The 22146-nt window shown below is 40.3% G+C and overlaps 1 protein-coding gene across 1 annotated transcript; it reads left to right on the top strand.

Annotated features, from left to right (window-relative positions):
* Positions 1-323: 323 nt before the first annotated feature.
* Positions 324-17053, top strand: SKP1 (S-phase kinase associated protein 1). The gene is made up of 6 exons (XM_059174581.1): positions 324-481; positions 3648-3744; positions 9158-9231; positions 13711-13854; positions 15344-15484; positions 16164-17053. The coding sequence occupies exons 2-6, from the start codon at positions 3648-3650 to the stop codon at positions 16197-16199; spliced, it is 492 nt and encodes a 163-aa protein (XP_059030564.1). The 5' UTR covers positions 324-481; the 3' UTR covers positions 16200-17053.
* Positions 17054-22146: the final 5093 nt, after the last annotated feature.

Raw genomic sequence — 22146 nt, 5'->3', positions numbered from 1 at the left:
GTCCTCAACACGAACCCCTCCGCGCCACACACCCACTCGCAGTTTCTAGGCTTTTCAGGACTGGGGTCTTTAATTCGGCTTAGGCCAGCCCCTGCCTGAAGGACCCTTGCAGGCTGCAGAGTGCCCCAGTCAGCCACGGGTTCCTGCTTTCAGGACCTCGAGCCGCGCTTGCAGGAGTGCGGTGGGGTGGGGCGGGGGTGCGGGGGGCCGTGTGAGAACGAAGCCCCGCCCCCGCGCCGTCGCGCCCGCCGCCTGCCCACCCCGCCGTCCTCTGCATGCGTCAGGCGATCTCGGCGGCCAGCCCCACCGGCTCTGTGACGCCACGGGCGCCGGGGTCCTCCGCGCCTGCGCCCGCTCTTATAAAGGCCGACGCCGCGCCGCGACGCCGTAGTGGCCTTGTTCTCCGCTCTTCTCCCCACGTCCCGGAGGCCGCTGTGTTTTTGTCAGCCTCCGACCCGCAGTCGGCCCGAGACCGAGCACCGTGAGTGGCCGCCGACCGAGCGGGAAGGGGCGGGGGCGCCGTAGATTGGCGAGCTGGGTGGCTGAGGCTTGGGCCTGCCGGAGGCGGGAAGCACTGGGCCTGGCCTCTCTAAGGCCCAGTGGAACCCGTCGCCCACCTTGTTCTCGGGAGGTGGCGGCAAGCCCCTCTCCTGGCCGCGCGTCCTCACAGCGCCTCGTGGGCGTAGGGGCTGGCGGGCGAGCTGGAGAAGGTGCGAGACGGGCCCGGGATTGGTCCGTCCTCGCACGGGGCGAGTGTCCGCCTGCGCGGAGCTCGGCTTCAAGGCCCAGGCGGCGGCCCAGAGCCTCCTTTGGCCGTGAGCCTGCCGGCCTCCCGGACCCAGGGCGGGGGTGGCGGCGGGACTTTGAGTGGAGGCCCCTAGGCTGGCGTGGGCGTGGGCGCGCGTTTGTTGTTTTGGTGTCTGGAAGGAGCGGGGCGGTGGGAGTCTGGGAGCGCTGGATTTTCCGCTCGCATCCTTTCTCTTCCTTTTATCTGGCGTTACTAGTCACCGGTGCTGTTAACTGTGCTTGGGCTACACTTTTGCCCAGCAGGCTGCTTGCTCCTTCAGAATATTTTTCTCCATTATTTTGCCATAACTTGGAGTTGGTGAAACAACTGTTGAAATAGCAGATGGTCTCACCATAGTGGTGTGACTTTTAGACAGCCCGATTCTTTCTAAGCCAGGCATTTTAAGTTTTACAGGAATTGGAGGTTGACCTGGAGAAGGGTCTCAGGTTTGGGTTTTGGGGTCATGAATTTTTCATCAGAGCCTCACAATAGAGTGTATCTGTGTCACAGAGCAGTGCATATTTGTCCATTCAGCTTTCAAAAGGTGTCAGAATTCGGGTCACTGAAAACACAGGTGTTTTCTTTACGTTGTTGATAGAATCTACCTCATGCCAGTCACGGAGGGTGATTGATTTTCCAGATAAGGAAATTTAGGAATTGTCTTGCAAGCATGTCAAATCAAGATCTCGTCCGTTATCAATACAGTTTTGAGTTGAATTCTAGCTCTATGACATTAAAAAAAGTTTCTCTTTGGGTGTTAAGTTGGGGATCACAAAATACATTTGATTACAGATTAATCCATTGCTGCCTGCTTATTTAATAAGATCTCAGCTCCCTTAAGAGTAACCTAATACAGAAATTTGACTATGACTAAGCAGATCCGGTTATTTACCAAGATTTATTTGAAAGAAATATGAAATGGTCATCGTGCTTAAAATTTTATCAACTGTATTGTCAGACTTGTCTTTCTTCAGTGTTCATTCCAGTACTATGGAATATAAAAAGAGTATAGAATGTTTTGTAATTAAAAATTGGGTTCACGTTAAAATATTTCTTTGGGGGGGTACCTTTTGTTATTGCCTTGTCACAGGGAAGGTCCTATGCTCTGGGCCCTTCTCTGTTGAATAGGACAACTGCATTATTGGCAAGCCCTAAGCAACATGGAGGAACAGACATATTTGTGAACTGAAAAGTGAAATCTGATTCTCTTCAACCATGGATGAGTGAGAGCAGGATATATCAGTGGCTGATTTTAAAACATAGTTTTACCTTTTTGCTTCCTTTCTGTAACAGCTTATTTGGGAGATGGAAATAATTGTCTAAGAAAAGGCAAATGAATATTTTAACTGATTTAATGGAGGCTTTGATCCTAAAATAGGTGCAGGGAATGTTTTAAATGCCAAATTCTACAGTTTTAATAGTGACATTGCAGGATTATGAATACCTGAGAAGCACGGTCCTTTTAAAATCTGTATTTGATATTTGAAGGGATTATGAAGTAATTTTCAGGTATTGCTGCCCTTCTTTCTTCCCTCAAGAATCTGAAAATAGATTGATTGCTTAGAACTTTAAATTGTAAAGAATTAGTTTTTGTTTTGTTTTGTTTTGTTTTAGTTTTTGCTAGAACTTAAGTCCTTTGTAATTAATTGCTTAGCTAATTTTTATCTAAGAGGTATCTTTTTCCCGATGATTCACAATTAATTTGAGTTAATAAATACATTTTTGAAGCAAGTAACAGGTAATTTCTATGAGGATTTTAGCAGAAAAACTTGGACACCTGGACAGTCAGTAATGAAAGGTAAAAAGGCCTGTTAAATTTAAGTACCTTATTTGGTTTAGCAAATTAGATTTATTCTTAAAGATATTATTATCTTGTATATTTTACATTGATGCAAACATAAAACAAGAATCTCATACTCTCTTTGGATCACAACTCATTTTTCAATGGTAAGTCTCACTATTGGAAAGTTTGCATTTTATTTGTTAGTTTTGTTTATTTTGGACTGACCACCCTCTGGTTTGCAGGTTGATTGTGGCAGCTAACTATAAAGATGAGAATAGTCCGTATTCAGTGACAGCAGAAAGACAGGCAAAGGGGTCCCTAGGTGATGTAGTCGGTTAAGCCTCCAGGTCTTGGTTTTGGCTCCAATCATGATCTCAGGGTGATGGGATCGAGCCCTATGTGGGGTTCCATGCTCAGCACAGAGTCTGCTTAAGATTCTTGCTCCCTCTGTCCCTCCCTCATGTGGGTATGTGCACACATGCATTGTTCCTCTCCTGCTCTCTTTATTTTTATTTTTATTTTTTTTAAAGATTTTTTATTTATTTGATAGAGATCACAAGTAGGCAGAGAGGCAGGCAGAGAGAGGGGGGGAAGCAGGCTCCCCGCTGAGCAGAGAGCCGATGTGGGGCTCAATCCCAGGACCCTGAGATCATGACCTGAGCTGAAGGCAGAGGCTTAAACCACTGAGCCACCCAGGCGCCCTCCTGCTCTCTTTAAAATGAATACATTTTTTGAAAAATGCAGGCACAGACTAAATAAGTTTATTTTAAATATATTTTGCATTAAAAATATAGAATGTAAAAAAAAATGTAGACTGTAACTCTTAAATTTGTATCAGTAGTAAGTTCAGTAGGGTAAGCCTTAAAAACTTGTGTTCCTAGGAGCTATACTTCGAAAAATTGATAGCAACACTTCTGTGCTGGCCTCTGAATAACCACTTGCAGTGTTTTACAGGGTTATATAGATAACTACTTGGCCTTAGGATTTTATACATAATTTCTAAAAACAGACTAATTGATGAAATGTATGAAAGGAATCTCTCTTAAATTTCAAATTCAATATAATACTTTTTTTTAGATGCCCTCAATTAAGTTGCAGAGTTCCGATGGAGAGATATTTGAAGTTGATGTTGAAATCGCCAAACAGTCTGTGACTATCAAGACCATGTTGGAAGGTAAATTTATTAGAAGACTTTGGCTAGGGAAAGAGGAAGTAATATTTAGTTGGAGATAACCTGTGAACATTGAATTTATACATGGCTCAATTTGTCATCAAATCCTCAAAAGTATGAAGGAGTCAAGTTTACATTTTTTAAATTAAAGAATTAACTGCATCTTTCTGATACAGGACATCCTTTCTGCATTGTCTGAAATAATGTATTTTTTTCATCTAGGGAAGACCATACGCTAATATTAAAGTGATTTCCAAGCATCAGACAGTGGCCCAATTCTGTTTCAAGTGAATTTGGATTCACAGTTTCTAATGAGAAAAAAGGCTCTGAAAAAGAGATACCTTCCTGTATGGTATCTAAATACAGTACTTTGTTTCAGCAGAGAAGTAAGCTGAGTAGATGGTAAACTGAGATGTCTTTTTTTTTTTAACCAAGTTTTCCATTTTGTCCATTTTGTCATTCCTCTGAAACTGCTACAAAGCATATACACAGCACATTGAAGAGGTAAAGTTAGAAAACAAGTCCTGAAATATTTTGAAACTTTAGTTAAAGTTAATATTAACCAGTGGAATGGTGGACATTAATAGTATATGGAGACATTACAATTTGATTTCTAGCATTGGTGGAAAAAAAACTAACAGTAATAAGACTTCTCTTTAGTATTCAGATATCAAAGGTTTTCATGTAGCTTATGCTTAAGAGAAAAGTTACCTGTGAAGCACTAGCTATGGGGGTCAAAGGAAGGTAAGTGTGAAATAGTCTTTGTTCTTGAAGAATTTTTAAACTAGAAAGGGAGAAAGACCCCAAACAAGACAGGCTGTCACGTGTAATTAGTATAATTAGTGTGGTGTGCCAAGGGGTGCTGGATTCTATCTTGGCTGATGTTATTTTTCAAGCTTATGGAGAAACTACAGTGGATAGTGCTAGTGAGATGGTACTTTCAAATCTAATAAAATTAGAATGTTTTGGGAGATTATTTTGAAGTAAAGTAGACAAGCTATGTTAGTGAAAAGTAGAGTTGAGGTTTTTAGTTGGGGTTTATTGGGGTTTATTGGTGTGGAATGAGATTATGATACTGTGGTTGGTAAAACTCAAGAATGGGTTTGAGAGAAATGGAAAGTGACTTTGAGGTGACTATGTTAGGTATGTTCCGTCCGCCCTTCCACTTCCCCAGAAGATTTTTGTAACAGTCTACTAGGCAGTTGAGTAGTATGTGGATCTTGGCCTCTGAGCTGTGGATTTCTGGAGATAACATAGACTGTGTGTTGTATTATAGGAGTATTTATGGGAGTAAATGAAGTTGGCAGTCAGCTATATTGGAACGGGAGGCAGGTGTTAAGCAAGTAGAAGTCAGAAGTGGAGAATCAGTGGAGTAAGATTTATGGAAGCCAAGGGTAGAGGGAGGCGTTTTGAGGTGATCAGAATGATTATCACATTCATATACTGCACACTGGTCATTTGGAATTTCATAGTGAGAGGATTTCTTAACTTGCATTTATTAGGTGTGGTAGAGGCAGAAGCTAGATTGCAGAGGGTGTGTCTTCTATTTTCTAAGCTGGTGACTTCTGTTTGCTGATAAAAACCAAAGGTGTAACTCTTTTGGTAATTAGTACCAATCATGTGGTGCTTAGAGTTCTGTATCCTGGTAACTTAAATAAATAGATGACTTCTGTTTTGTTGATACATCCTTCAGTCACTGTTCATCAAGTACCTGTTGAGTGAAGAACTATGGTATGGTCACTAATAAAGAGTGTGAAAACAATCCAGATGTCCCTAAAGGCAGGTGAATAAGGCTTTATGTAGAAGATGTGGAAACTGATACCAGAATTGCTGCCTGAATACTTTCTTTGGCAGTGAAAGTGCTCTTTATTTCATCTCCGTGTCTGGTACACTGATCTCTCCTGTGCTGCTTCAAAGAGGCATTTGCCTAGTGTAAGAACATAGGGCTCCTTGAAGGTTTTCCATGCCCCCTTTGATCACTGAAGCAAGTGGAGTGATAGACAGCAACAGTTAAATGATTCTTTTCTTCCATAGCCTTTGGGCATCAAAGGTGAATGGCTTTAAGTACTAGTGGCTTATATAGAATTCTAACCTGTTCAGGATTGGAGTCCATTGAATTTGGCATCTGCAGTATCTCTGATTATGAGTTTTTTGTGACTTAGAAAACAGAAATAAAACCTAATCACAGGATAATCAGAAGTGAAAATCTTGGCACGTGTACATGTGGATTGACTGATTTGTTCAGGTCCAGGATGTGGTATCAAGATACAGTTGTCTTTCAGAAGTCCTTGAAACTAAATAGCTTAAAGGCATGACTGTTGATACTTGTGAGTTCAGTCTAAAAGTAGAAAAGACATTGTGCATCCTTAGTTTAAATGCTAGAGAAGTGATCCTAAGGACCTTATTTTTAATACAACTTACAAGCCTTCTTCCAAATAATGTTTGGATCTAAACCAGTTGGTCTTCTCTATTATATTTCCTGTACTACCTTGATTCCCCAAACACAAGTCTTTTATATAGTATAACTTCTTATTCTCTCCTGATTAAGAATAGTATATACTAGTACAGGAAAAGCAAAAGTGGACTTAGTCCAAGTTGACACAGTCATTTTTATAGTTTTACTTTAGGTTGAGATGGGATCGGGAATAACTTTGGTAGAAAGGAGGAGAGTAAATGAGTGATCCATCTATCCAACAAAATAAGATAAATTTTGTTTTTGTTTTTGTTTTTGTTTTAAATCTTTATTATTTTTTTAAAGGTTTTATTTATTTATCAGAGAGAGGGGGGGAGAGAGCAAGCACAGGCAGGCAGAATGGTAGGCAGAGGCAGAGGGAGAAGCAGGCTCCCCGTTGAGCAAGGAGCCTGATGTGGGACTCGATCCCAGGACGCTGGGATCATGACCTGAGCTGAAGGCAGCCGCTTAACCAACTGAGCCACCCAGGCGTCCCAAAATAAGATAAATTTTGAATCTGCTCTGCTCTTTACCACTCCAGTGAAACTGCTTACTAAGCTCAGTGGCCTCCATGTTCTCAAGTGTATCATTTTCTGTTTGATTTCTCATCTAGACCAGCTGACCCCATTTGATCATCCCCTTCTACATTCCACTTCCAGGATACTTAGCTTTTTGTCTTCTCATCTTTATTGCTTTTAGTTCCCGAGGACTGGCTTGATCATTGGACCTTTTCATTATATTTATACTCCTTCGTTTCCTTGGTTATCTCACTTAGACTGATAGTGTTTTAAGTTATCTATACATCAGTTCCCCAAGCTATCTTTTGATTTTTAGACTTGGCGTATTTAACTGCTTGGTCTGCTTGCATACCTTTATAGGTACCTCAGACTTAGGAAACTAAGTTCTTAATTCCCAGCCCTTCAAAATAACAGTTCTCTGATAGCCTTCCCCATATCAGTTAATGGCAACTCCAGTGGCAGTTTCATCCATCGAGTTCCTCATGTCATAAACCTTAGTCTTCCCTTATTCACATTGTACTTGCCATCTGTCGGCAAATCTTTTTGCCTCTGCCATCAAAATGCATACAGAATTGGATCATTTCTTCTTCCATAGCTGTAAACCTGTATAGGCCACCATCTTGTGCTAGGATTATTGCCAGCCCCATAGTTGATTTCCTTCTTTTCTCTGCTTCTCACTGCCATCTCTTCCCAGTACAGTAGCCAAAATGTTTGAGACCCTGTTACCGCCAGGACTCCTGTCACTGTTCTCATCTAGTTCTTTCACCCTTGCTAACCATGCTCTAGCAACACTAGATTGCTTAGTGTTAATAGAACATGCCAGAATGTCCTCTCAGAAGGCCTTTGTGTTTGTGTCTTCTACTGCTTAGGTGTTCTCTCTCCTTTAGGATTTTACTACACAGTATCATCTTGTCAGTGAGACATCTTGAGGAGTTCTATCTAAAATTGTAACAATTCTTTTCTATCCTTCCATATTCATTGCTGACTCTCCACTGCCTAGGACACCTGTTACCTATCAAAAATTTAAATGGTTTGACTGAACACTGGCCATGTCAGCATAACTGATACTTAGCTATAAGCAGTATAGAGCTGAAGTAACTTTTGACCTCTAATATTGGTACTTGCTAACTACTAATTAACTGTGGGCAGCTCTTTTTTAAGTCATGTAGAAACTGGAGGACAGACACATTTGGCGTGAAAAAATACTCTTATTTAGAATCTTTACATAATAAGGATTTTAAATTTTAAGTTTTTTCTTTGAACTTAACCAATCACTTTGAGAATTTGAAAGTTAGACTTTTTATCAGAACAACCTGTAGATTCAAAATTATAGATAATGTGTATATGATGAATAATGGGTATACATTGAAATCGAATCCCTCAACCCACATTGTTGTTAACTTCCCTACACATAATATTAATAATTTGTTACGTATACTTCTGGAGATATTTTAAATCTAAATATATAAGTGTAGGGGCACCTGGGTGGCTTAGTTAAATGTCCGCCTTTGCCTCAGGTCATGTTCCCAGGGTCCTGGGATCAAGCCCCATGTACCAGCACCCTGCTCATCGGGGAGTCTGCTTCCCCCTCTCCTGTTCCCCCACTCGTGCGTGTGCTCTCTCTGTCAAATAAATGAGATCTTTTAAAAAAAAAATTTTTTTTTAAATAAATAAATATATACGTCTATCCCCATTTTTATTCAGATAACATTTTCTTACACCTGGCTTTTAACAGCTTTAATCCCGAAATCATACCAAGTATGTATGGAGCTGCCTGCCTTATTTTTGTCAGTGGCTGCATGATTTGTTGTGTATGTATATATACATATTTGGGCTTCGGGTTTTAATAGATTGAGATTCTGTTACTTGAAATGATTTTTATTCTGTTTTTCTAAATGCCCATCTAGTGATGGGTAGAAAAAGATGATAGAAAAAGTAAGGATAATGGTCTGGATTTGATGCCTCCAGCCCGCATGGCTTTCTAGTCAATTCTGTTTATGTAATATTCGTGTGTTTGTCTACTCATACAACTTTATATAGTTTTGTGTGGTTTATGGACCTCTTGTTAGGAACTGCTAGTTTTTTTTTTTTTTTTTAAATTTTTTTTTTTAAAGATTTTATTTATTTATTTGTCAGAGAGAGAGAGAGCGAGAGCGAGCACAGGCAGACAAAGTGGAAGGCAGAGTCAGAGGGAGAAGCAGGCTCCCTGCGGAGCAAGGAGCCCGATGTGGGACTCGATCCCAGGACGCCGGGATCATGACCTGAGCCGAAGACAGCTGCTTAACCAACTGAGCCACCCAGGCGTCCCAGGAACTGCTAGTTTTTAAATGCTCATAAGAGAACTATTTTAAGTAGAATACTTTTCATGTTTGTTACTTGTTTGAGATATCTGGTTGGTGTAAATACTAGAATTGGGAAATAATGACAAGTCTCTTGGTTTTCTTAGATTTGGGAATGGATGATGAAGGAGATGATGATCCAGTTCCTCTACCAAATGTTAATGCAGCAATATTAAAAAAGGTAAGGCAACAGACTGTGTACTTGAATATGTACATTTCTTTTGTCATTGAACATCTGGGTGGTCTTCCTGTACTGCTACATAGGTAGCTTCCTTACATAGGCGGATTAGGACTCTAAATGTCTGTTGTAATTATTTAATCAGGCCCTGTGAATATTTGATTTGTGTAGTTTTGTTTTGTTTTTTTGAGTAGGTTCCATCCCCAGTGCAGAGCCCAATGTGGGGCTTGAACTTAGTAACCTGACATCAAGACCTGAGCTGAGATCAAGAGTCAGACACTTAGACTGAGCCATCCAGTCACCCTGAGTTCTGTAGTCTTTTGTTGTTTTTTGATTAACATATAATGTATTACTTGTTTCAGGGGTAGTTCTGTAGTCTTTTTGATATAACATTTAAATTACTGAAGTATGACTATATGTGCTTAGTAAAAAGGAAACATTTTTTTGTTTGTCCACTGGATAGCTATAGCCTCAAAGGAGGTTGAGAACAAATGTATCCTCACCCTTGATCACCTTACCTTGTGTTTTAAGCATAAAAGGCTCTTGACATTGAATAGAATCTTAGTGTTCCAGGATACATGGCTCCATAACAGAATCAGGTATTTAATGGGGTACTCATTTGGAGAAACAGCACCCAATTTTTACAAGGCAGAGGAAATTAGGCTTAGAAATGGGAATGGTTGGTTCCATTTGGCCCTTTTCTCAGAGATTTTCAAAAGTCATTAGCCATATGCAATTTCATCTTCTACTTTCTCTTGACTCTGGTGTGAGATGCAGCTGTCCTGTGTATTTTTCCATATCTTACCATAATTGACTATTATCAGTTCTTTTAATTGCCCTGAACTGGGTTAAAGAGTGATTCTCTAAGCCTGAACATTTTTTACGCATGTTACTGACCATTTATATTTTCTTCTTTGTTTTCCCTTGCATGTCGTTTTTACGGGCTTTTAAAAAATTGTTATAAATACATAATATAAAAATTACCATTCTTAACTTCCTTAGGTGGACAATTCAGTGGCATTAAATACATTTGCACTGTTGTGCAATCACTATGACTCACTGTCTCCAGAAAATTTTCATCATTGCAAACGGAAACTGTACCCTTTAAACAACTCCTCAATACTCCCTGTTTCCAGCCCCTTGTAACCACTATTCTGTTCTCTGACTCTATGAATTGGACTGTTGAGGGTACCTTCTAAAGTGGGATTATACAATATTTGTCTTTTTGTTTCCAGTTTATTTTACTTGGCATAATGTTTTCAAGGTTCATCCATTTCGTAGTCTAGTGGGCTTTTTTTTTAAGATTTTAAATTTAAAAAAAAAATTTTTTTTAAGATTTTATTTATTTATTTGACACACAGAGAGAGATCACAAGTAGGCAGAGAGGCAGGCAGAGAGAGAGGGGGAAGCAGGCTCCCTGCTGAGCAGAGAGCCCTATGCGGAACTCGATCCCAGGACCCTGAGATCATGACCTGAGTTGAAGGCAGAGGCTTAACCCACTGAGCCACCCAGGTGCCCCTTTAGTGGGCTTTTTATAGGAGTCATTTATATAGCATTTCTATCACTTTGTGTTCTCTTATGTCATTTTACAGTATTTTATGGTTTAGAAGCTTTATATTTTATGTAGTTAGAGCTTCTGGGTTTTGTCTTGCAATTAACATTATATTTTATACTAATGTAAAGTGCATCTAGAAGGACTTATGTTTGCACTTATTCAAGTGCTGGTATTTTTTAGGTGCTGGAGGTATAGCAGTGAACCAGAGACAATCTTTGCCCTTAGGAAATTAACATTCTAAAACTGGGGGAAATGTGTAATGTAAGAAATATGTCATATGGGAAAGCTATGGATTATAAGGGGGTTGATTGGTGGAGAATTAGCAGTTTTTAAAATAAAATGGTCAGGAAATGCCTTACTGAGTTGATCTTTTTTTTTTTTTTTCTCCCGAAGATTTTATTTATTTGATAGAGATCACAAGTAGGCAGAGAGAGAGAGGAAGAAGCAGGCTCCCTACTGAGCAGAGAGCCTGATGCACAATGCAGGGCTCAATCCCAGGACCCTGAGCTCATGACCTCAGCCGAAGGCAGAGGCTTAACCCGCTGAGCCACCCAGGTGCCCCGAGAAGTTGATCTTTGAATAAAGAGATGAATATGTGGAGGAAGAGAATTATGGGCATTGGGAACAAGTGCAGTGACCCCAAGACAAAAGCATGCTCTACCTTTTGAGCATAATGAATAAGCAAGGAGTTAGTACAGAAGGTCAGTTGATGGGCTGGGTGATATAGAGCCACTTCTGAGAGTAAGTTTTTTTAATCTGTTTGCATTGTTAAGTCTTAGGCATATTTAAACTTATGCATTGAATAATTAAATGATCTAAAAATTGTAAAAGTACACAGTAAGATCTCCCATCCTTGTCTCTATCAGACCTGAAACACCCTCAAGTAAGAATAATCAACATTAATTTCTTAATACTCTTGTAAGAGTTATTTTTTTTTTTTAAGATGTTATTTATTTATTTGACAGACAGAGATCACAAGTAGGCAGAGAGGCAGGCAGAGAGAGAGAGGGAGGAAGCAGGCTCCCTGCTGAGCAGAGAGCCCGATGCGGGGCTCAATCCCAGGACCCTGAGATCATGACCTGAGCCGAAGGCAGAGGCTTTAACCCACTGAGCCACCCAGGCGCCCCTGTAAGAGTTATTTTTAATGCCTATGTAAACAAATTCTTGTTTTTTTTTTCTTACACAACTGGAATACTTCTTAAAAAGATACTCTTTATTTCATAAAGACTCGTATTTTGGCTCTTTCTTCCAGAAATAGTTCTTTCCTTTTTTTACCTCCTAACAATATAATTTTTCAGCTCTGCCATTTTTTTCAGCATTATTTCTCTAGCATTATGTACTATGAACTAAATTTAATCATACAGAAAATTGATATAACACAGCAAATACCCTACCACCCAGATTCCACAACTTAACACTTTTAGTGTTGATTTTGGTCTTTATGATGGCACATGTGGTCGAACCTGCTTCCTGAAACTTGATAGATGTTTACTTCTTGTTTTGTTTTTAACTTTTTTAAGTTTTTTTTTTAAAGATTTTTGTTTCTTTATTTGACAGAGATCACAAGTAGGCAGAGAGGCAGGCAGAGGGAGAAAGAGGGGGAAGCAGGCTCCCCACTGAGCAGAGAGCCCGATGCAGGGCTCAATCCCAGGACCCTGGGATCATGACCTGAGCTGAAGTCAGAGGCTTTAACCCACTGAGCCATCCAGGCACCCCAGGATTTTTTGTAACAGAGAGATCGCTTCTCAGCCTTTTGGCTAAGATCAAGTGTAACAGAGAGGGAGATGGTGAGAGAGGGAACACAAGCAGGGGGAGTGGGAGAGCCTGGGCAGGGAGCCTGATGCAGGCTCAATCCCAAGACTCTGGGATCATGACCTGAGCTGAAGACAGACGCTCAATGACTGAGCCACCCAGGTGCCCCTGTTTACTACATTGTTCTTATACTCAGTAGTCTTATGGTATTTAGAATTGCTTGGTGATAATGTATTCACATCCTCATCTTCACTAGGTAGTTGCTAGATTACTTTTCAAAGGTGTTACACCATTTTACACTCTCCAGTATAAAAGTTCTTGTTGTCCTTACAGTGTTGCTCGTGATGAGTATCAAAATTTTAATTTGGGGGGGGTCATTCTAAAGTGGGACTTGACTGGAGTGTTGATTTTTGTATCTAATGAGAATGAACATTTTCTCCAGTTTGAGTATTCAGATTTCCTTTGAATAGCCTGTTCATATCTGAGGCCCGTTTCTTTGTAGTGTTTTTTTTGTTTTTTTTTTTTTTTACGATTTTATTTATTTATTTGGCAGAGAGAGATTACAAGTAGGCAGAGGGGCAGGCAGAGAGAGAAGGAAACAGGCTCCCTGCTGAGCAGATAGCTCGATGCGGGACTCAATCCCAGGACCCTGAGATCATGACCTGAGCCGGAGGCAAAGCCTGTAACCCACTAAGCCACCCAGGTGCCCTGTAGTGGTTTTTTTCCAAGGAACGTGGGGCTCAGACTCACGATCCTGAATTCAAGAGTCACGTGCTCTGCTGACTGAGCCAGCCAGGTGCCCACTTATTAGTGATTTTTAAGATTTATGTTCTAGAGGGTAATCCATTGCTGCTTGTTCATGTTGCACATATTTTCCACTCATTATCCTGTCTGACTTCATGTATTTTTTTGTGCAGGAGCTTTTTAATGTGGTCGAAGTAATCTCTCTGCCTGTTTTTTTGTTTTTTGTTTTTTGTTTTTTAAGATCTTTTAGCCTCTAGGGTTGTGAGGATTCCTCAAGCTTCAGTTTTGCTTTTCAAGCTCAGCCAGTAATTTGCTTACTCAAGTCAGCTTCTAGCTAGCTCTTAGCCCATTGTAGGAATAACTCTGCCCCAGTAGTGGAACGAGTATCTTGTGACGTAATGCCACAAAGGAATGAACTTTCTTTGTTCCAGGTCATTCAGTGGTGCACCCATCACAAGGATGACCCCCCTCCTCCTGAGGATGATGAGAACAAAGAAAAGCGGACAGATGATATCCCAGTTTGGGACCAAGAATTCCTGAAAGTTGACCAAGGAACACTGTTTGAACTTATTCTGGTATGTTTTTAATGCATTCTTTAAGATATCTCTAGTTCAGAGCCTTATCACTTGTAACAGTTTGTTAAATTCATTGTTACTGAACTTTAATTCTCTAAACTCAAATGCAGTGGTATATTTAAATTCACATATTAACAGTCACGTTAAATGCAAATGGTCTAAACACAACAAGGGTACAGATTATCACGTTGGATTAAGAAAAAAAAGATTCAGCTATGCTGTCTCCAGAACACCCACTTTAAAGACACACTTAGTTTTACAGGGTGGAAGAGTAAATTACACTACTAGTAATCAAAAGAAAACTGTAGTGACTATTTTAAAGTAGATTTCAGAGCAAAGAATATCACGGAGGTTAAAGAGGGTCATTGTGTAATGATAAAGGGATCAGTCCATTATTAAGAGGCTAGTATAGTCCTAAATGCTAAAAGAATTTCCAAAAAGTGAAACAAAAACTAATAGAACTCAAAGGATAAATAGATAAATCCACTATCTGCTGTCTCTCCTTAATTGATAAAACAAGTAGAATGAGGAAGGATATAGAAGTTTCAAATAATACTATTGACAAACTTGTTCTGATAGACATTTATAGAACATTAAATCTCATGACAGCAGAATACATCGTCAGGTGTATACGATTAGGATCGACATGTTTGAGGTAAAAAACAAGTCTCAAATTTGAAAGGATTCAAGGCATACACCCTCACTGTGATTTCCAATCACAGTGAAATTAAATTAGAAGTCCATGAGCAAAAGCTATCTGGAAAAACTTAAGTAACTTCTCAGTAACCTATGAGTCAAAGAAGAAATCGAAAGAAAAATTGGAAGAGAGAATTAGAAATTTTATGCCAGAAAGTATTTTGATCTGAATGGAAATAAAACCCAACTTACGAGAATGTGCGAGATGTAGCTAAGTAGTATTCAGAGGGCAGTTGGTAGCTGAAACACCTATATTGGAAAAGAAGAAAAGTTTCATTAAAGAAAAAAGGAAAGGAAAAAAAGTTTCAAATCAGTGATCTAAGTTTTTACCTTAAACTAATCAAAGATGAAATTAAACCCAAAGAAAGGAAATGTTAAGAGGTAAGAGCAGAAATTTATATAAAGAGAAAACAAAGAAAACCAAAGAATCTAAAAGCTTATTCTTTGAGAAGATCAGTAAAATGCAATGCTGTTACTGCTTCTGCCTCTTTGAATATTTTTGTTAAGATTTGCCATGTGGTGCTTGTGTGCCCATGAGAACACACATACACACACCCACAAGTAGTGGCCATTTAAGGTAGTGTGGTTTGCTTAAGGCAGCAGCAGGACTCCCTATTATAGGAGGTGTAATGAAGGGGATGTATGAAAATATTTCACAAAAGAAGCTGATTTTCCCTTTAATTTCACAAACTTAACTAGTATTTTTAGCTTAATTAGGTATGGATTTACAGTCACTAACCTTGGATTTAGTTTAAAACATCACATATACTTTAATGAAAACAATCACTTCTAGGCTGCGAACTACTTAGACATCAAAGGTTTGCTTGATGTTACATGCAAGACTGTTGCCAATATGATCAAGGGGAAAACTCCTGAGGAGATCCGCAAGACCTTCAATATCAAAAATGACTTTACTGAAGAAGAGGAAGCCCAGGTAGGTTGCTCACTGCTTGTTTCTGATCACATGCTTTAAAAAAAACAAACAAACTCAAAACATGCCTGGAAAAGATGTATCTCTAACAAGGAGACTTAATTTGAAGGATGGTAATAGGTACTTTCTCTGTCATAAAAATACTCTTGTTGAGAGACTGTCCTGTCTTTGAGTCTAACCACATACATGCTACTGCTCTTGTATAAGCATAAGAACAATTAGCTTTCAACCATAGGGGCTCTTTGGTATTTCCTCCTTCACAGTTCCTGGTTTGGGCACGTGGGACCTTAAAGGTAACCTATAACTGTGTGACTTCAGGATCGCAATCCCTGTGGGTGTTTTGCCAGGATACTTGAAAGCTAAGACTTGTGAATGGGAGAAGAAATGAATCACAGTGTTGACACAGCTACAAACTGAAATAATGTGAATGAAGTATTTGAATTTGCTGTTAGCTCTGGTGTCTGAAACTTTAATTGCCCATTGCCTTTGCTTTTTTGATAATTTCAGCAGGGCAGAATAAAAACCTAGGGAGGCGAAGAAGGGTAAGGAGGTGTACTCATAACTGGATATTTTTCTAGTTTTCCGTCTGTCCCTTTGTGACCTTCCTCACAGGCTGTTAATGAATCATTAGGTAGTAGTCTTAAGACTACTTAAGGTACTTCCTTATATCTGTCTCTTCTAGGTACGCAAAGAGAACCAGTGGTGTGAAGAGAAGTGAAATGTTATGCCTGACACTGTAACACTGTAAGGATTGTTCCAAATACTAGTTGCACTGCTCTGTTTATAATTGTTAATATTAGACAAACAGTAGACAAATGGCAGCAGCGAATCAGTTGTTTAAGCAGAATATTGTCTTTCTTGCATGTGTAGTTTGAGTACAGATTCCAAACTTAAGGCTGAGTTTCTTCTAGTACGATCAAAAGTTTTTTTTCTTTGCTCTAAATAAACCTGAACTGTGAGTTCTCTGTAGAAGGTGGCATTTTGGGCTTTCCCTCTCTTTGTAAAGCGATTTCTGCCTAGTTTATTATCTAGTTAACTTTAGTTTAATGACCTTTTAAAAGTTGGCATTGTAAATAAAACAAGTTGAAAAAAGTTTTCTGAAATAGAATTAACAATGTATTATCTTTATTCATGAGTTGGAAACTGGAAAAAGGCTACTTGAGGTAAATGTTTTGAGTGGGATTATTAGGGTGTCTTCCAGCTTCCTGGAGTCAAGGAGTACCGCTGGTATTGATTAGCCTGTATGTAGCCGGGCTCCCTTAATTGGATAAGGACTTGTTTTTGCATTTTTAATTCTCAGCTTGGAATATGTTGGCTAGAGACTCAGTTACTACTAAATTTGTGGTTTGGGGGGGAAATGTAACTAGCCAGTGTGTTAGCTTTTCGATTAAAAAAGACAAATAACCCATGCAGTGTGTCATCTTTTTATAATCAGTGATCCCATGTGGGGGAAACTTCACAGTACTTGCATGTAAAAAAAATAATTTAACCTTTAACCTTAAAGTGTCTGGAAAAACCTAGAAAGCATCCATCACGAATGCAAGATACTTTCAATAAAAAATAAGTTATGTAGTAGGTGGTAAATGGTTTGCTTTTTTGTACTTAACTGTGTCTCTTCACTTACTAAATGAGTTAAGTATATGTGTGGTCGTGTAGCTGGAGACAGCTTGCAGGAAGTTCATGTCCTAGCTTGCTGGAGGCTGCTGACCTAGCAGCTGGGTTCTGATAGACTCAGGTCTCTCCTGATTGTCATGATCTGGTTCACTGGAACCAGTGCTTCAGTTCTTAACTGGTGTGTGTGGCTGTAGAGAACTGCACTGCCCCTGTTTACAGTAGAACAAAGTTGTCCTGGTGTTTGAGATGGCTTCCAAATTATTCCTTTCTTCCTCCTTGTGTTCCCTTTTTTCTTGCTTTCCCATTTAGCATCATCTGTATTCACATGTAGTCTTACCGCATTCTCTTCATGTTTACTGTGAGCTGTTTTCGCTCAGGTTATTTGCTGATAGTAGTTTGCTTTTATAGTTCATTTCTTGTTTGCCTCGCATCTGTATCTGACTTAATAAAGTCCCAAATACTGTCTCAGATGAATTCCTATTTGTTGTCTTTACCAGAGATTGCAAATTACAGCCCATGCGTGGATGAAATCCAGCCCATGACTTATTTTTGCAGTCTCTGTTTCGGTTTTATGTTTTTAAAGGATTATTAAAAACTCAATATAGTAGACTGAATTTGACCAACAAGCCTAAAATGTTTACTCCCTGGCCTTTGAGATAAAAAGTTTGCCAGCCCTGATGACTTCTTCTGGATTCCTCATTCCATTTATTCTCAGGAATTAAGCTTGTTTTCCATTGTCCTGAGTTCTCTTGGGAAGGTAGCAGAATTCAGTCCTAGTTGGAGTATCTCATCTGTTAATTACCACCATAAGGGTCAGTTCTTGCACAGAGTGTAACGACCCCCAGCAAAATCTCTAGCATGATCATGAAAAATATAACTCTTAACTGAAAGTTCAGGATCATTAACACATGCCTTGTCTAGTTTGGAAAGGAAATAATGGCTTCCAGGAAACAAAAGCTTATTCTCTATTCTCAATTTGTATAACCCCCAAGGATGGTTGGGATTACAGGACTAAATAATGGCATTACCCATATTTAAAGGACACTGGGATTTTTTTGAATAGGTAAGACTGAGTGGACAGACAATACGGTAGTTGAGATTTTTGTTCCCTTCCTGATTTTCTGTAGGCTATGGCCCTAGGCTTTAAAAAAACATCCTGACGGGGCACTTGGGTGGCTCAGTGGGTTAAAGCCTCTGCATTTGGCTCAGGTCATGATCCCAGGGCCCCGGGATCAAGCCCCGCATTAGGCCCTCTGCTCATCGGGGAGCCTGCCTCCCCCTCTGCCTACTTGTGATCTCTGTCAAATAAATAAATAAAATCTTAAAAAAAAAAAAAGAAAAAGAAAAGAAAAACACCCTGATAATCTTAAACTCTCAGGTTTGGTAAAGATCTAACCGCTCACATAAGAAAATAGGCCATTTTTGGGTGTTGTGTGCCCACATCAATCATAAGTAGGGTGTTCAGGGGCCCTTTAGGCTGGCTACCACATACTGCCTACCCTGTTTGCTCTCGCCTGCTGGTTGCTATTTCTTTAAAAAGTCTATCAAGAGTTTTCTAGGCCCTCACCTTTCCGGAGGAAAACAAGTGGCTTTTCCCCATTATCCGCAGTAGCCAAGCCTATCTCCAGAGATACACTCTCTCCTACCCGCTCACTTCCCAGCTATTCTGAACTAATACTGTGGCATGAAGTCATACTGTGAGGCTGGACTCCTGTTTCTGCCTCTTAGTTCCTACCTGGCCTGTGGTAAGTTGGAAATGGTAGTTATGTGCAGAGTGGTGTTATTGGTGATGAAGACTCCTGTGAGACAGTTTTTTGGCTTCTCAGCTTTTCATAAAAGCTTTTTATAATTGAGAGGAAACCAAAGTCCTTCTGAATACTAGCTTATTAGTCTTTCCCTGACATTGTTATGGATTAAGGATATGCCCCCCTCAAACAGATTCTGATAATTCCTACGTTGTAGAACCAAGTTATGTCATTTGAATGCTATTACATTTTATATTTTATTAGCTTGCCTTTTTAAATCTACCTTTAATACACAAGGTGAGTATTGCTTTGCAATTTTTATATTTTTCCAAAGATCCACAAAGTCATCCCAATAAGGTAGATTCCTGAGCAGCACTGCAGCTGTGATCTGTTGATTCTGCATCTGTGGGAACGTACCAGCTGCTGGAATTAAACGAGATCGTTACTGGAATTTGGTGGGACGATTAGGACTGCACCCCAGTAACATGAAGTAATGGTGATGCTGAGTTTAGACTGTAACTAGTTGGAGAAGAGAGTAAGTCTTATGAGCATGTGACTCAGGGCAGGCAGATATTCCAAACCACATGATCTCTTAGTGTACCTTTTTTTTTTTTTTCTTTTTTGAGATTTTACCCATTTATTTGAGGGAGAGAGAGAAAATGAGAGCAGAGTGAGGGGCAGAAGAAGCAAAATTCCCACCACATAGGGAGTCCAGCATGGGGCTTGATCCCAGGACTCTGAGACGAAGGCAGACCCTTAACCGACTGAACCACCTGGACACCCCGATCTCTTAGTAGTTGACTTAAAAATGAGCCAGTTCTATAGTTTGCTGATCCAAGGGAAATTAAGAAATTAGATAGGTTGCCTAGACTCTTAACAGGGTGATTTATACAGGGATAGGAAGTAACTTCCACAAGTTAAGAACTGAGAGCAGCAGACCTCTTGATCTGAGCATTGTTCACTCTGTCTGTGGCCAAAGAAGCTTTTATATTTGGAAGCTTAACTTCTGCCACCACTTCCCACTTGAAGATGTTTCAGATCTTTCTTTTTTTTTTTTTTTTAAAGCTCCCTAAGTGTGTGTGTTTGTGTGTGTGTGTATATTTAAAGTTTCTGTTTATTTATTTGACAGAGATCACAATTACGCAGAGAGAGGAAGGGAAGCAGGCTCTATGCTGAGCAGAGAGCCTGATGCAGGGCTCGGTCCCAGGACCCTGGGATCATGACCTGAGCCGAAGGCAGAGGCTTAAGAACCACCCAGGCGCCCCACTCCCTGTATATTTAAATGGGAAAGAATCAAATGTCTTCCTCTGAAGTTGCTTGCACTTTAAAAAGATCTTCAGTTATTTAGTTTGTATGAAAGCTGATTTCTAGCTAATACAGAAGAGAATAAGGGGGAAGATTGTTAGTAAAGGGAAAGCCTATGAAATGGCTGAATCTCTAAAGTGTAGCTCCTGACTTCTCCTTTGTAGGAAGTGTAAGACATGGTTTTCCTCTTGGAGCTTTCGGTGGAGCTAAGGAGGCAAAACATAAATACTGCCAGGAGGGGATTAGGGGTATAATAAAAACGTTCCTGGACAGAACAAGATGAATGAGCAAATGGGGACTCTAGGGCTGGAAGGGTCTAAGAAAGTTTCCATGAGAAGAAACTAATTTGGTGGTTTTGGTTGGAGATGGAGGGATGCCAAGGTGAGGGGGAAAGCAGTGCTCAGTCTGGAACTACCAGCTTAGGGTTGGGTGTCAGGTCTGCTGGAGAATATAGGCTGGAAAGAGACATTGTGCTGGATTAGTGATATAATTTTGGTGACTGTCCAGGAAGAATGTTGATCAGACCCATGTCAGGCAGTACAGTTCTTGGGTGGTTGAACTAAAATATATGTATTTTTAAAATATTTATTTACTTGACAGACAGTGAGGGAAGGAACACAAGCAGTTCGGGAAGCTGGAGAGGGAGAAGCAGGCTTCCCGCCAAGTGGGGAGCCTGTTGTGGGGCTCGATCCCAGAATCCTGAGGGCAGACACTTAACGACTGAGCCACCTAGGTGCTCCCTTAAATATTTTTTTAGTACTGTACTAAAGGATTGAGATAAAGGTTTTGCAGTTGGAGTCCTAGTTGATGCCTTTGTTTACTCTTGTTGAAAATTACTCTAATAGGCAGAATGAGTAAGAGAACTGGATGTACATAGCAAGACAAATGATGAGAAGTTTAGAACATATTCAGTGGCCCAGCATCGAGCCGTTTGGACACCTAAGCAGGATAGACTGTCCTTACTGTTGAGCAGTCAGTGGATATGAACCTTATCAGTGGCATAAAGGTGTTGGTCAGGGAGCTCTCGTTTGATGAATTTCCAGTGTGGGACTTGAGTGATAGTCTAACTCATGGGTGATGTACATGCTGCCACAACATGCTGCCTTGTGGCGTCTTACACCGTTGGCTACATCTGGTGTGTGCCAATCCCGAGAGGCATTTTGTGGCAGGAATATTGAATATAGTTGCTTACGACAGTATATCTTGGTACATTGTATAGTTCTCATGACCTTCTGACACTGCTTAACTTGAAATTTTCACAAGTATTTACTGAGCACCTGATCTGTATGCCAGCGTGCCTCCTCTTTCACTCTTGAGAATCTGCCTAGTCCATAAAAGTGCTCTTAGTGTCAGTACTTACCTCCTGTATTGGGCAAAGTCTTATTTGTCCTGCTGCATATGCTCTTGTACAGCTTCTCTTACTTGCTTCAAATGCTCTGCAGTTACTTCTGTCTCAGGAAGCTTAGAGGATGGGTGGGAGCGCTACACTGTCAAAAACTACATTTAAGAGGAGTTTCCAGAGTGGCCTTTGCTTGCTTGCATGGTTTCCTGACCTAATTCCTCCTCTGATTTCTCCCCTTCCTCTACCTATTCCTCCCCTCCTCTATCCATCTCCCCCCCCGCCCCGACCCACCCCCAAATTGACTGCACATGCTTTAAAAGAACAAGCCTTTAGATAGTTATGAACACCTGAATGGAAAAGGAAGATCTGGTCCAAAACCCCAGGTGAACTTGAAAGAAGTATCAGCTTGAACTAGTAACAATTTTCTATATGATTTATAGCTGATGAAATACCCCTTACCCGGTGTGACTGAACTCCTGAGAACTGCTAAGAGATGAGACAGTTCCTACCCCTAGGACAGAATTTGCTTTTTCCAGTTACTTCTCTGCCTGATCACACATTATCCTTACCTTTGAAATCTCTCCTGACCTGACCTGGCTTTTATTCTAGCCTCCGACTATGGGAATATCCCATCCCGCCCTTCTCAGACCCCTCTGGCC

The sequence above is a fragment of the Mustela lutreola genome, chromosome 5, assembly GCF_030435805.1.
Source record: "Mustela lutreola isolate mMusLut2 chromosome 5, mMusLut2.pri, whole genome shotgun sequence".
In the NCBI taxonomy this organism is placed as follows: Eukaryota; Metazoa; Chordata; class Mammalia; order Carnivora; family Mustelidae; genus Mustela; species Mustela lutreola.
The sequence above is the reverse complement of the archived record's forward strand: the minus strand, read 5'-3'. Positions and strand labels throughout refer to the sequence as shown.